Here is a 14535-nt window from a genome sequence, read left to right as displayed (position 1 = left end):
GGGTCTTCCTGACTCCAAGCTGCCTCAACTGGCGTATAATAGGGTGCTTGAAGTAAATTGCTCAGTTGCTTCCATTCTTCCATCCTTGGGAGGGGTACATGTACACATATCCAGATGAGTAAATGCAGAATAATTTGAGGAGAAAATGTTCACAGTAATAAGGAAGATGGAACTGCAAGCATGGATTAGGCACCTACCGTGTGTGGGGCAGCAGGGATACAAAGACAAAAATAAGTCCACTTTCAAGCTTCCATTTGAAGAGAGAAACACCGTGTCTTAGAATGAAGAAAGACAAAAATAAATCTGGGCGCCTTGGAGGATTGAGAGCTTTGAAAGCAACCAGCAATGCTGTGAGGTAGAAAGAGGGGAGGCAAGTCATTCCAAGCACGAGGAACTGACAGGACAAAGACATGGAGGTGGGAGATGAAGGACTAGACCAGGGATTGTGAACGCAGGGCTTCCCTCGCTGTACCAAACTGGACAACAAAGACATCTGCCAGTTGTCTGATGATACGGAGCAGAAATTAATCTGGATAAAACCTGCTTCCCTCCAGGACAAAAGCCCCCCAAAGGGGGATAGTCCCCTCATGACTTAACCTTGTATCACAAGCCCTGGAACATGGCCTACTGCACGAGGAAGGCTTTGTCAATGGGGCAGGGGTGGGGGCGAGTTTTCTTGAGTCGTTTTCCATCGTGTCTGACTCTTCTTGGCTCCATTTGGGGATTTCTTGGGGAAAAACCCGCAAGTGGTTCGCCATTCCCTTCTCTATCTCATTCTTTTTTAAACCCTTCCTTTCGTCTTAGTCACAACTCTAAGGCAGGCAGGCGGAAGTGACTTGCTCAAGGTCATGCCGCCAAGAAGCATCTGGGGTGCCTAGATCCCCGTTAATTGGAAGAGAAGGCTGGGGGGGACCCACACTTCCAATGGAGGCCAGTACAGGTTTCTCCAGAGGGGACATGTAGTGATGACTAATCCTTGAAGGAAGCCCAGCGTTCAATCACCCCCAGCTTCCCAAGACAATGCCTTCCACCACAGGCTGTCACAGGAAGGAGGGAGTCACCTATTTGTGCTTGTCCTGAGGTTAGAACTGCTAGCAATGAGTGGAAATTACAGGGCATTCAACAGAGCCAAGACTTCCTAGCAATTACGATGGATCTCACAATGGAATGGGTGGATGTGGAGGTGGTGAGTTCCCCAGCCCTGGAGATCTTCAAACAGAGGCTGGAGGAGCTGGGCTCAGGGCTGGGGCACCACAGAGAGTTACAGAGGAGGAGTCTGAAGGCCGGAAAGAAAGGAGCTCCCCAAGGTCAACCCGTTGGGAAACTTCAAGGGTGAAATTTGAACTCAGGTCTCCTGACCCCCGGCCATTTCTTCTTCAGGTAGCCAGTGCCTCCATGGTGAATACCAGTATGGACGCCACATTCTGTCTCTGAGGCTCGCCCCTTCCCTGGCAGCCTCTGCCTCGGAGACGGAGGGCACAGAGGAGGGGCAAGATTCCTCAGTGTCCCCAAGACTTCAGCCCAGCTCAGCCTTCTCCTCCTGGTGTCCTCCAGGGTTGACCCAGTCCCTTGTCCTCATCCCTGCCTTCCCCATGGACACGGGGGCCGGCCGGTACAGGGGCATCTTGCAGGGGACCGTGGAGACTATGGATACAAAGGTGCCATGAGCCGCTCACCCTGGGGAGCAAGTGACCGCTGGCACTGCATCCTGGGGGAGAAGCCAGATCCAGCCAGCAGACCAAACAGGGTGGGGACCCCATAAGTTACCCCGCCTCCATCTCCCTGCCCCAGGCAGTCAGTCAGCTCCTCATCCCAAGGGCAGAGACAACCAAATACAAACATTTCTTACACATTTACCTTCTGCCTTAGTATCAGTTCTAAGAAGAGGGGTAGGGGCCGGGCAACTGGGGTGAAGTGACTAGCCCAGGGGCACATGGCTAGGAAGTGTCAAGGCCAGATTGGAACCCAGGATCTCCCAACTCCAGGCCTGACGTGCTGCCCCTACCCAATAAATTAAACTGGAGCCAAGACTGGCCCGAGCAGGGCCTGGGGATGGGGCCAACCACGTGTCTCTTGGAGTGGGAGGCTATCGATGGCTTTGGCTGGCCCAGATTCTATTGGAGTATTCAGAAGAAAGGACCAGAGCTCCAGAACGGGTCCAATCCCCATATTTTCCAGATGAAGACACTGAGGCCTGGGAGGGTAACAAACCATCAAGTCCTTCACATTTAGATAGGTAAACTGAGGCCTACCCACATGAAGGAATGTGCCCATGTGGAGTCTGGGAAGAACGTAGGTCTCCTGCCTCCCAGTCCAGAGACGGCATTGTGCCACAATGGCCCTCGCCCTCTGCCCAGCTGGCCATGGGCATCTGCAAAGGTGCCAGCCCAGTCTGGTCAGTGGTGGGCAGCAATGCCCTTTGGTTCTCATTGTTCGTCCTGAGTAGAAGATTGTGGATGGGGCAGGCCCGCTGCCAGCCAGCACCAAAGCTCGGATGGGCAAGGCACGCCCCCTGGGCAAGCTGGAGTCGAGGGTGGGCTCCATGGGGCCCAGGAGGGAGCTTTCTCTGCACGTCCAGCCCCTCGGATCCCGCCAGCTGCCTCCCCGTCACTGGGCGGCCCAGGATGCTGCCGAAATCCTCCGGAGGCACTTGTCATAGAGAGTCATGGGGCCGCCATGCTCCTGTCCCCACCTCCGGGCCTGCAGCCGCCTCTCCCGCCTTCTCTTCTTCTTCTTCTTCCCTGGCCCAGCGCTCTGCCATCCAGCCTGCTTCTTCCACAGACGCCGGAGGTGCCGGGCAGGAACCATCACAGCCCGAGAGCCACCTCTGCAGCTGGGGGAGGAAGGCAACTGGTCAGCCAGCATCGATGAACCCTAACATGGCAGAGCTGGGAGAAAGGGCCCTAAGAACAGGGTGTCATATGTGGGAGGGGACCTAGAACAAGGGGTGTCAGGGCTGGAGGGGGCCTAGAACAGGGGGTGCCAGAGCTGGGAGGGGGCCTAGAACAGGGGGTGCCAGAGCTAGGAGGACGCCTAGAACAGGGGGGGTCAGGGCTGGGAGGGGGCCTAGAACAGGGGGTGTCAGGGCTGGGAGGGGGCCTAGAACAGGAGGTGTCAGGGTTGGGAGGGAGCCTAGAACAGGGGGTGCCAGAGCTGGGAGGGGGCCTAGAACAGGGGGTGTCAGGGCTGGGAGGGGGCCTAGAATAGGGGGGATCAGGGCTAGGAGGGGGCCTAGAACAGGGGGTGCCAGAGCTGGGAGGGGGCCTAGAACAGGGGGTGTCAGGGCTGGGAGGGGACCTAGAACAGGGGGTGTCAGGGCTGGGAGGGGGCCTAGAACAGGGGGTGTCAGGGCTGGGAGGGGGCCTAGAACAGGGGGTGTCAGGGCTAGGAGGGGGCCTAGAACAGGGGGTGTCAGGGCTGGGAGGGGGCCTAGAACAGGGGGGATCAGGGCTAGGAGGGGGCCTAGAACAGGGGGTGCCAGAGCTGGGAGGGGGCCTAGAACAGGGGGTGTCAGGGCTGGGAGGGGGCCTAGAACAGGGGGGATCAGGGCTAGGAGGGGGCCTAGAACAGGGGGTGCCAGAGCTGGGAGGGGGCCTAGAACAGGGGGTGTCAGGGCTGGGAGGGGGCCTAGAACAGGGGGTGTCAGGGCTGGGAGGGGGCCTAGAACAGGGGGTGTCAGGGCTGGGAGGGGGCCTAGAACAGGGAGTGTCAGGGCTGGGAGGGGGCCTAGAACAGGGGGTGTCAGGGCTGGGAGGGGGCCTAGAACAGGGGGTGTCAGGGCTGGGAGGGGGCCTAGAACAGGGGGGGTCAGGGCTGGGAGGAGGCCTAGAACAGGGGTGTGAACTGGCCAAGGTCACGGAGGGAATGGGTAGAAGATCTTCATGAGGCCTGAAGATGAGGCTTCAGGTCTTCTGCTGCCCGGCCTCATGATCTTCCTAACCCATGTGCTTCACCCCCTTCCCTGGGGTGCCCATCCTGCCCCTAGAGGCCAAAGTCACGACAAACATGGCGGTCTCTCCTGCCACCTGCTGGACAAAGAGCCATGCTGTGGGCCCAGGCCTCAATGCGGTGACAAGGAGGGCTTAGGAAGAAAGTCCCTCTAGTCCAAACGGGCAGGGACGTGCCCGAGTCGTGCAGATGTCAGCAAGGATTTGAACTCAGGGCCAGTGCTCTCAGCCCCGTGTCCCTCGTCCTCACCCGCGGCTCGGTCCACAGTCCTCGGGGGGTTCCAGCTTAAAGCAAGTCAGCGCCAACAGGTTCCAGAGCTTGTCCTCCACCTCGTTGGGGCTCTTGGTCCTCAGAGCCTTGGCCAGCCTGCAGGGACACCCGGGGCTGAGCCCTCCCTGCGGGTCCCTCCCTCCCTCCCTCCCTCCTTGCCCTCCCAGGCCCGCACGGGCCGTCCGCGCTCACCGTCTCGTACAGTTACAGTGGAAGAGCGTGTGGCTGCCCGGATTGTGCAGCCGGTACTTGGTCTCCCGGGGCTCGATCTTGTGCGGACATCGGTCCAGTTCCCGGTAGCACTGGCAAGTCTTGGAGAAATCTGGAGGTGGGAAACGTAGCCTCTCAGAGACCAAGGAAGGGGCCGGGCACGTGCCAACAAGCCTCTGGGCATGCGCCCTCGGGGCGGGCATCGGGGCACCTCACACGCCCGCTTAGGGACACGCAGAACCGGACACACGGCCAGCCAGGCGAGAACCAGATTCCCTGTGGGTACAGCGGAAGGAGCCCGGGCCTTAGAGCCAAAGTTCCATGCCCACCACCTGTGTGACTGGGACAAGGAACTTCAACTCACCGAGCCTCAGTTTCCTCATTGGTAAAGTGAGGATGGGTTGGCCCAGTAGCCCCAGAGAGAATGCCATGAGGTTCAAATACCCCTCCTAACACTCACTCCCTGCATGGCCAATCGCCTCCTTGGGCCTCAGTTTCCTTTTTGGTAAAATGGGGGGATGGTACTAGGTGGCCCCTGAGGGCCCCTCCACCTCTAAACCGATGCTCCTATAAGACCTGGGCTCCAATCCCAGCTCCCACAGTGACTGCCACTGAGACTGCTTCCTTCTTTGTCCAATGAAAGGGTTGTTCTAGATGGCCTTTGAAGGCCCTTCCAAGTCTGAGTCTAGAAGACGATGCATTAAGGACATCCTCCGGCCCACGCGGAATCACAGCCTCGCCTCTACCCACCCTTCTCTGCACTGGCGTACCCCCAGCTTACATTGCCAAGTCCTCACAAAAATCCCCAAGATGGCAAGGGCCGCAGTGGGGTCCGAATCTCCTTGGTTTGGGGGCTCACAAGTCCCAAGTTCAAATCCTGACTCTCATTTACTACCTGTGTGGTCTCAACAAGTCCCTTCTTCTCCGCAGACTTGCGTTTCAGCATCTAAAATCCTAGACTGGTCTGGGGGACCTCGAGAAGGTCCCTCTCAGCTCTAACCCTAAGATTCTAAATCTAAGATAACCTCTTCTTTTTTTAATTTATTTTTTATTATTTTATTTTTTTCTTATAACCCTGACCTTCCATCTCAGAATCAATACTGTGTATTGGGTCTAAGGCAGAAGAGCAGTAAGGGCTAGGCAGTGGGGGTTAAGTGACTTGCCCAAGGTCACCCAGTAAGGAAAGAAGTCTCTGAGGTCAGATTTGAACCCAGGACCTCTCATCTCTAGGCCTGGCTCTCCATCCACTGAACCACCTAGCTTCCCACCACCACCACCTCTCTTCTACTTTGGAACCATTACCTCGTATTGATTCTAAGACAGAAGGTAAGGGTTTAAAAAAACAAACAAACATTTGTTAAGTGCTTACTGTATACTTTGCATTGAACTAAGAGCTGGAGTACAAGGAAAGGTAAGAACCAGCCCCTGCTCTTAGAGATCTCTCATTCTAATGGGGAAAACACATGTAAATAATTGGGCACCTACAAGATTGGTGTACCCAGTATAGGAAGGTAATCTCAGAGCGGGGAGGTACTAACAGGAGGGATGCTGGGAAAGGAGTCTTGTGTAAGGTGGTATTTGAATTATCTCGAAAATGGTCCTCCAGGCAGTTTGGAAATTTGCCCAAAGGGCTATAAAATAGTGCATACCCTTTGATCCTGTAATACCACTACTGGGTCGATATTCCAAAGAGATAAGAAAAAAGTGGGAGGAGAAAGGACCTACTTGTAGGAAAATGTTTCCAGCAGCTCTTTTTGGGGTGCTAAATGAGGGGGTGTCCTTGATTGGGGAATGGCTGAACAAATGGTGGAGATATGGGTGGTGATGTAGGACTATTGTGCTATAAGGAATGATGAAGTGATGGATTTCTATAAGAACTGGAAAGACCCCCATGAACTGATGCAGAGTGAAATGAGCAGAAGCAGGAAAACACTGTATACAGTAACAGCAATAGGGTGAACAATCAACTACTCCCAGCAATGCAATGGGCCAGGACAATTCTGAGGGACCTAGGACAAAGAATGCTCCCCACCTCTGTAGAAAGAACTGTGGGTGTTGGAACGTAGGTCAAAGCATAGTCTCCTTCACGTTGGTTTATTTGGGGGTTTTGGTTTGATGAGTATTCTCTTACAAAAATAGAAAGATGTTCTACAGGATAATACATGTGTAACCCAAATCAAATTGCTTGCCATTTCCAGAAGGGGAAAAGACAATTTGGATCCTATACCTTCAGAAAACATATGTGGAAAATTGTTATTACATGTAATTGGTAAAAGAAAATATCTTTACAAAAAAAAATGGTTTTCCAGTCCCTGTTGGAAGCCCTCTGAAGAGGGGAGCTCTCTGCCTCCTAAGGCAGCCCATCCAGCTCAGGGTAGCTCTCCCTCTGAGGAAGCCTGTCCTGACTTTCATCCTAAATCAGCTTCTCTCCCTGCCTCATCAAACACAGACCTTCGTGGGAACATGAAGGAACACAGGGAACATACACATATGTCAGAAATAACAGCTTCTGTTCATTTCAATGGTGAAGAAGCCCTTTACATCCATTATCAAGGCAGCTGAGGTGTCACAGTGGATATGCGGCCAGGAAAACTCATCTTCCTGAGTTCAAATCTGACCTCAGACACTAGCTGTGTGACCCTGGGCAAGTCACTTCACTCTTTCTGTCCTAGTTTCCTCATCTGCAAAATGAACTGGAGGAGAAAATGGTGAACCACTCCAATATCTTTGCCAAGACAACCCCCAATGGGGTCATGAAGAGTGGGACACAACTGAAAATGACTGAATGATAACCAGTATTCTGTCTCCTGAGCCCTCGTGAATTTGCATCAAAGCCTGGTTCTTGTGCCACTATCCTTCTGGGGGGCACAGACCCGTGTCCACACCCAGAATGAATCTCATACTCAGACACACCCAGACTCAACACTGCTTGACTCCTCAGGAAAAAGGTTCAGAGAGGGAGAGCCCAGGCTTGGCCCCCTCACTCAAAGGACCGTGTCCACCTCAGTGAGCCCATCCCTTATTGGGCCACTCACCTTGGAAGGTCTTATCAGCTGGGTAGAAAGTGGGCTTCGGAGCTCCTTCTCCAGGATTTGGGACCTTCGGTGGTCCCTCAGCAGCTCCCTCTGTTGGGCCTCTGGATGCTTGTGTCCCTTCTGGCCTCCATCCTCCATCCAGGGGTTCCTCCTGAGCATGGTGGTCCCCAGTCACCCTCATCCACATTCCTGGGGTGATCCCTATGTGGGGACTCCCCAAGCTGGGAGCCAGATGAGGCAGGGTTGGAGACAGTGCTTGGGCACTGGTGTTTGCTCTCTGTAGACTGCTGGGCAGAGTGGGGGGAGTTTGGAAACGAGACTTGGGCCTCTTGGACTTCCTGGGCTGACCTTGATGTCTCTGCCTCAGCTGCTTTCTCCGGGAAGGCTTCTCTGCTTGGCTAGGCTGGACCTGAGTCACATTGAAGCGACTCGGTTGCAGAAGTCGGGCCCGGGGAATAAAGCCATATTTCCTACACCTAGAGATGGAGCAGAAGCAGGAATGGCTCACAGGTCCACAGGCTCCTAGATCTGGGGCTGGAATGGCCCAAAGAGGCCATCTGGGTCAGCCTTCCCATTGTAGAATGGGGCAAACTGAGGTCTGAGGAACTGAAGGGACTAGGAGTCTCTGCCCTCACCATTCTCTGACTATACTTTGGGGGACACTATAGGCCCAGCTCAGAGGAGCACCTCCAGGGAGGTGGGATAACACCATACTTAACACACAACAAAGCCAAGAGATGTTCAATAAAGGCCTGTTATATGCCTTAACACACAGTAGGTGCTTAATAAAGACTTGTTATGTTACTTATGTTATGTTATGTTCTAAGGTCCCTCCAAGCCCTGACATCCTGTTCTAGACTCCCTCCCAACCCTGACAGCCCCTGTTCTAGGCTCCCTCCCAATCCTGACACCTCCTGTACTAGGCTCCCCCCAACCCTGACATGCCCTGTTCTAGGTCCCTCCAGCCCTGACATCCTGTTCTAGGCTCCCTCCCAACCCTGACACCTCCTGTTCTAGGCTCCCCCAACCTTGACATCTTCTGACATCCTCTGTTCTAGGCTCCCCCCAGTCCTAACATCCCCTGTTCTAGGTCCCTCCCAGCCCTGATATCCCCTGTTCTAGGCTCCCTCCCAACCCTGACACCTCCTGTTCTAGGCTCCCCAAACCCTGACACCCCCTGTTCTAGGTCCCTCCAACCTTGACATCTTCTGACATCTTCTGTTCTAGGCTCCTCCCAGCCCTAACATCCCCTGTTCTAGGTCCCTCCCAGCCCTGACATCCCCTGTTCTAGGCTCCCCCCAGTCCTAACATCCCCTGTTCTAGGTCCCCCCTCTGTTCTGTCACTTGCTGTTCTCCATACACCTCCAGCCTAGGGAAGGCCTCCTGGGGAAGATAGTCAGCAGGCTGTCTTACTGGTTTGATGCCCTTGGGGCTGGGCTCCCGCCTATTCCTGGCCTTCTCTCCCAGGGGGTGGGGGGAGCACTGAGAGTCTCCCCAATTCCAGGCCCCTCATTTTACTGGGGAGGAAGCCGAGTCCATCCCAGAGAGAAGGCCCCCACCCCGGACTCACAGCTGCTGAGGGAGGAACTCCCTGTCTCCCCGGAGGTCAAGATTCCCCCCAATGTCTCAGCAGAGCAATCCTGTGAGGCTCCAGGGAGGCAGTAACATGACCTCATCATACAGGTGAGGAAATCGAAACTGAGATGGGAAATGGCTCTCTCCCAGCCACCTGGGTAGGAGGCAGAGGGAGCCCCGGGAGGACAGACCCACTTCCAGGCACAAACTCTGACCCGCTCGGCCAAGGGCGCCCCGACCCTCTGGCTAACAGGGGGATCAGCAGGGGAAGGGTCCTGGGGGGTGCCCCATGGGCCCCCCAGGATCCGCTGGGGACCTTTTCCTTGGGCAAGAGGTGGGCAGCAGCGAGGAATTGGGGAAGCCTGGCCGGTGCTGCCAGGCTGGCACAAGGCTACCTACCCGCCCCACCAGTACCACTGGATGCACTCCTCCTTCTCCTCCAGCACAAAGCAGGGAATTTCCAGCAGGTTGAAGAAGGTGGTGCCCACAAAGTTGGAAATGGCATCCCGCTGGCGCTGGAGGCAGCCCTGGAACCTGGTACCAGAAGCCCAAGGTGGGTCCCTTCCGCCCATGCATGGCGGTACGGGAAGGGGAGGTTTGGAAGGCGGGGAGCGATCCTGGGATTTGGGGGAGTTGGAGAGGGCCCGGCCCCTGCCCCAAGGATAAGAGGCTGGAGGGGCCTCCGATAGTGGGGGGGCTCTCAGCCTTCGGGGGCATTTCTGAGGGGACAAAGGACCCATCCAGATAAGAGACTTAAATGCAGAAACCCAAACACTCCGGATCTCAAAGCAAACCATTTCTGTCGGGATGGAGCCGTTCACAGCCCTCCCAGGTCTTCCCACGATCCCCTGGGTGAAGGGCCCCTCCTGCAGGCCAACCTCCCCCACCCCGCCCGTATTGGGATCAAGACAACGGAAGCCAGAACTCCCGAAGGAAGAGCCCAAGTCCTGGCCTGTGGGGCTCCCTCCCCGGCGCCCCCCAGCCCCAGGCTGGAGCTGGGAGGGACCTTAGAAGCAGAATGGAGGCCCAGAGAGGGCCCAGGACAGTCCCAGACGCCCTGGCCCTAAGGATATCTGAACCCCTCACTCCAGATCCTGCATCCTCTCTTCCATTGGAGCATCTCCTGAGTGGGGGTGGCCAGGCCAAGAAGGACCAAGGAGGAGCCCCGGGAGCCAGAGAGGCCACTCACCTGGTGTCACAGTCGCAGTGGGAGATGGTGTGGAAACGGTAGTTCCGAATCCCATAGTTAAACTCAAAGGGGGCGATGTTGTGGGCACAGCGGTCGTGCTCCCGGCAGCACAGGTCTGGCCCCTGGAAGATGCCTGTGGGGGGAGGCCCCGTGCCCTCAGCAGGCATGAGGGGGTACCCCATCCCCCCATTCCTCCCTGGGCTGCAAGGCAAGAGCAGAAGCCATCCCTGGGCCCCCGACACTCCTCTCCCAGCTCCACTTCCTCTCCTCATGGCAGACTACAATGGAATCATTCCTTTTCCATCCTTAGACCTGGACAGAAACCTCAAGTCGTGGAATCCACCCCCCTTATTTTACAGAGAAGGAAACTGAGGCTCAGCACCACCCAAGACAGAAGGGGTCAGGTCAGGACTTGAACCCAGGTCCTCAGACTCTAAATGAATGGATCTTCCCATGACCGCATCTTGCCTTTTAGTGTCCAAGCCCAGAACAAAATGCGAGTCCCCCTTAAGGAGGGCTTTTCAGAGGGGCAGCCTGCCCTCTCCCAAAGACCCGGGTGGAGGAACGTCTCTTACCCAGCTCCGTGGAGTTCCCCGCCGAGTTCCCAACTCCACACCACAGTGTCCCAGGCATGGTCCAGCCCCTCTTCACCCGCCGGTGCCCACTGGCTGCCAGGTGCTCTTCCTCCCCCTCAGGCTGCCCTTTGGTCCCCTGCTCCCAGTTTGCCTCCTGCCCGGGCCTCGGTGGCACCTCCTCGGAGCTGCTGCCACAGACACCTTGCTGCTCCTCGAGGACTTCCAAGGCTTGCTGCAGTCCGGGCCTCAAGGGGTGGGCAAAAATGCCAAGTGATGTCTCGCTGCCCCTCTCCTGGGCACATGCGGCCTGATACGGCAGAACGATGGCAGCTTCCTCCCAATGGGCACACTCCAGCAGGTGGCCCTGCCCATCCCAGCTGGCATGGAAGAAAGCCAACCCATGGGGACCCTGGCTCAGGAAGCTCAGGGCCCGGAGGGGAGAAGTGGGCACTGTCCCGGGCACTGCCACATGACAGAAGGTGTTGTTCCAGCTGAACCTTGGCACCGGGTTCCCCTTGGCCAGCACTGTCTCCAGGGGGATGAGCACCCACAGGAGCCACCGTGGGTGTCCCATCTCGGCTCCCCTCGCCCCCAGACACTTGTCCCCTTCTGCCCACTCCCGGAGGGTCCCACGAGGCTGCCCAGGAGCGGAAGGGAGGCTGGTGCGGGGGGAGAAGTAGCTTCTGGACCAATGAATGAAGGAGCCGGCAGGCAGGCAGGCAGGCAGGCAGAGGCACCAGCTCCAGAGGATGAAGCATATGGGGTGATCTGCGCTCTGTAACCGAATCCACCAGCCACGCTGGGCCCCAGGGCGGCCTCTGATTGGCTCAAACCCTTTTAAACCACCCATCCCAGCCCCGCCCTGGGAGTTTCTTTCTGCCCTTTACCTGAAAGCCAGGGGGGATTGGGAAGCCCATCCCTGCTCCCCGGGTCTCAGGAAAACAAGGTCTGTTCTCAGTTTCCCTTTTCCCCTGGTGCTGGGAGCCCCAAGGAGCTGCCTTGTTCCCTACAGTAGGCATGAAGAGGAGGGCCATGCGTATAGGGTGATGGGCAGGGCCCCAGTGCCAGGGAAAGGGTTGGCACTGCCCCACCTTTGTCACAAATCAGCTGGCACTGGGCCATCGAGGAAGCTCACTAGGAATGAGGTGAAGGGCAAGGGAACACTCTGGGCAGCCGGGGTTTAGGGTCCTGGCAAATGTGGGGAGAGCTCTGGAGGGGCCCCCAATTCCCCAGCCTCATCCCCGAAGCAGCTGTCCCAGTTCCTGGTAAATCTCAGGGTGGCAAGGACCAGAATGCAATGCCAGCTGTCCAGGGTCACACTTGTTTGGCTCTCTCCTCACCCCACCCTCCAATCTGGGTCTTGAACCTATAACTCTGGGGTTGGGCCAAGGACCTGTGGATCCACTCTCCACCCAGCTTTCTCTATGGTTGAGTCACCAATATGTGGGGTAGTACCTTGAGTGCTTGGCAAAGTGGATAGAGCCCCAGGCCTGGAGTCAGGAAGACTCATCTCCCTGAGTTCAAATCTGGTCTCAGATACTTCCTAGCTGTGTGACTCTGGGCAAGTCATTTTACCCCATTTGCCTCAGTTTCCTCATCTGTAAAATAAGCTAGAAAAGAAAATGCAAACCACTCCAGGATCTTCTCCAAGTAAACTACAAATGGCATTACACAGAGTCTGCCATGACTAAAAACTTCTGAACAGACACCGTGCCTTGGGAGCTAGTCAGAACAAGGAGGCAGCCCAGAGGAATGGAAAGAGCCCTGGCTTTGGAACCAGAACCCTTGAGTCCAATCCCAGGCTGGTACTTTCGACTGAAGTGGAATTGGAGGCCCAGAGAGGGGGAGCCAATAACTTATCCAAAGTCACACGGAGAGAGCTCCAGAGATCAGATGCTGGGCAAAGAGTCCAGAAGACCCAAGTTCAAATCATGCCTCCAATCTTTACTAGCTGTGTGACTCTGGCCAAGTAAATCATTTCCCTGAGCCTCAGTTTCCTCCTCTCTGTCTGTTGGAGGCTGCTGTCCATTCAGTCATTTTTTCTAAACTGAAGTATTTGGACTTGATGGAGCTCTGGGGACATTATGATTTGCATGTGGACGGGGGATCTGGGGGTGGGAATTTTGTCTATAAATATGTGTTTGGGGTTGCAAGAAGAGGGGGTTAGGCTGGACCACCCCTGATTTGCCCGTGGTCTCTGCTCCTAGCAAACAACAACAATGGACTTCCTCTTATCTCTGCTAGAGGGGCTTAGCACAGTGCTTGCTGGCCCAAGCTAGGTCCTTGATCAGTGACTATAGACAACTAGGCCAGGATTGCCTAAGAATATCAGAACTGGAAAAGGACCTTAGAGAGCTCAAGATCCTGGATCTGGAGCAGATGTGCCTGCCACAAGAGCCCCATGTGACCTTGAGCTAGTCACTTCCTTTGTCTCAGCCTCAGTTTCCTCCTCTGTAAAATGAGGGGGGTTGGCTCTTTGGTCTGTTTTTGGATCTACGGTGCTTTGATATCTATGTGGGGTTGGTGTATGCACATACACAATGTAACCTCATTTTAAAGACAAAGAAAATGCCCAGATAAAATCATACGCACATTCACAGACACACGTGAATGAAAACAAAGGCCATTGAGTCCAAACACCTCATTTTATAAAGGGAAAAACTGAGACCCAGGCAAGGTCCTCCATTTTCCTGTCTGGCCCCCAACAACCCCTTATTATTGGGAAAATGCCCCTTGGGCTGTTGGAGAGGCCATGAAGGATATCAACTTCTGGAAGCTGGCAGCTGTTTCTTCCACAATCCTCCCTCCCCCAGCCCAAGGCCACCCTGTCAGTCAGTCAGTCATCCCAGCAGCTGGAGGTGGGGGTGGGTCACAGAGGCTTGGGAAGGGGGGGAGCCTCTGGGATGGGAGGGGAAACTAAATAGCCCTTGGGAGCAGGGGAAGCAAGCTGGAATGAGGCTCAGAAGGAAGCATTAGGGGGATGGGCAGATCCTCTCTTTCCCCTACAGCCCCAGACCACTGGCCTGTACTTGCTGTGACTCGGTTTCCTCCTGTGTAAATGAGGGATCTCAGCATTGCAAGGAGGCTGTGTGAAGGCACCTTGGATAGAACTAGGAGCTGAAGAAGCATCCCTGGGCAGTGGAATTCTGACCTCAAGGATACGAGTTCAGATCCAGCGATGAGGGCGAGTCCCTTCTCCTCTCTGGACCTGTTTCTTTCCCTGTAAATAAAGAAGTTGGATTTCCTGATTTCTGTGCCCCCTTCCTGATGCAGAGATCCTTTGATCCTCCTCTGGATCTTAGCTTTGCTACTGTACTCCCCACAAGTCGCTGGGGCTATCCCAGCCCCTTTCTGGGACTCAGTTTCCTCCTCTGTCAAAAGAGGAGGCAGGATGAAGATAAATGCTGAGTGCTTTGGAGTTGAGTCAATAAACACTGGCAAGAATGAATAATTAATAAGAATGCCTCAGCTGCCTCTCTCAGTGATTCCTGCCACTTTCTGGCTCTGGTGTCCCCCCTCCTTCTGCTCCTCTGCAGACTCCTCCCCCCCCCCCAGGCATGGCCTCATCCTTCTTATCTCTTATCAGAAGCCAAGTTAGTCTCAATAAGGAAGAGGGATGAATGGAGGATGTGATCCTCTTGGTAGTGAGCAGGTGGGAGGGCAGGGAAGAAGGTCAGAGATTCTCAAGCCTCTACAGGATTTGTCCTCCCCCTCTTTATCCCTCTGCCCTGCT

General features: G+C 55.5%; 1 protein-coding gene across 1 annotated transcript; it reads right to left on the bottom strand.

Annotated features, from left to right (window-relative positions):
• Nucleotides 1-63: 63 nt before the first annotated feature.
• On the bottom strand, nt 64-14285 carry PLA2G3 (phospholipase A2 group III). Its single transcript, XM_056821470.1, has 7 exons — nt 10803-14285; nt 10228-10360; nt 9438-9572; nt 7464-7939; nt 4411-4540; nt 4198-4314; nt 64-2833 (listed from the first exon to the last, which is right to left on the bottom strand). Exons 1-7 carry the CDS (start codon nt 11650-11652, stop codon nt 2608-2610), a joined length of 2067 nt encoding a protein of 688 aa, XP_056677448.1. The 5' UTR covers nt 11653-14285; the 3' UTR covers nt 64-2607.
• Between the last annotated feature and the right edge of the window lie 250 nt (nt 14286-14535).

Source organism: Monodelphis domestica, chromosome 3 (genome assembly GCF_027887165.1).
Source record: "Monodelphis domestica isolate mMonDom1 chromosome 3, mMonDom1.pri, whole genome shotgun sequence".
NCBI lineage: Eukaryota > Metazoa > Chordata > Mammalia > Didelphimorphia > Didelphidae > Monodelphis > Monodelphis domestica.
This window is presented reverse-complemented; position numbering and strand designations above follow the sequence as displayed.

Coding starts and splice junctions, on each gene's coding strand:
- PLA2G3 (XM_056821470.1), bottom strand. CDS start 11,652: ATGGGTGGTTTAAAAGGGTTTGAGCCAATCAGAGGCCGCCCTGGGGCC. Junction 10,361..10,802: donor GGGGAACTCCACGGAGCTGG/GTAAGAGACGTT, acceptor CTCCCCCCACAG/GCATCTTCCAGGGGCCAGAC. Junction 2,834..4,197: donor GACTGTGGACCGAGCCGCGG/GTGAGGACGAGG, acceptor TTCCTCCCCCAG/CTGCAGAGGTGGCTCTCGGG.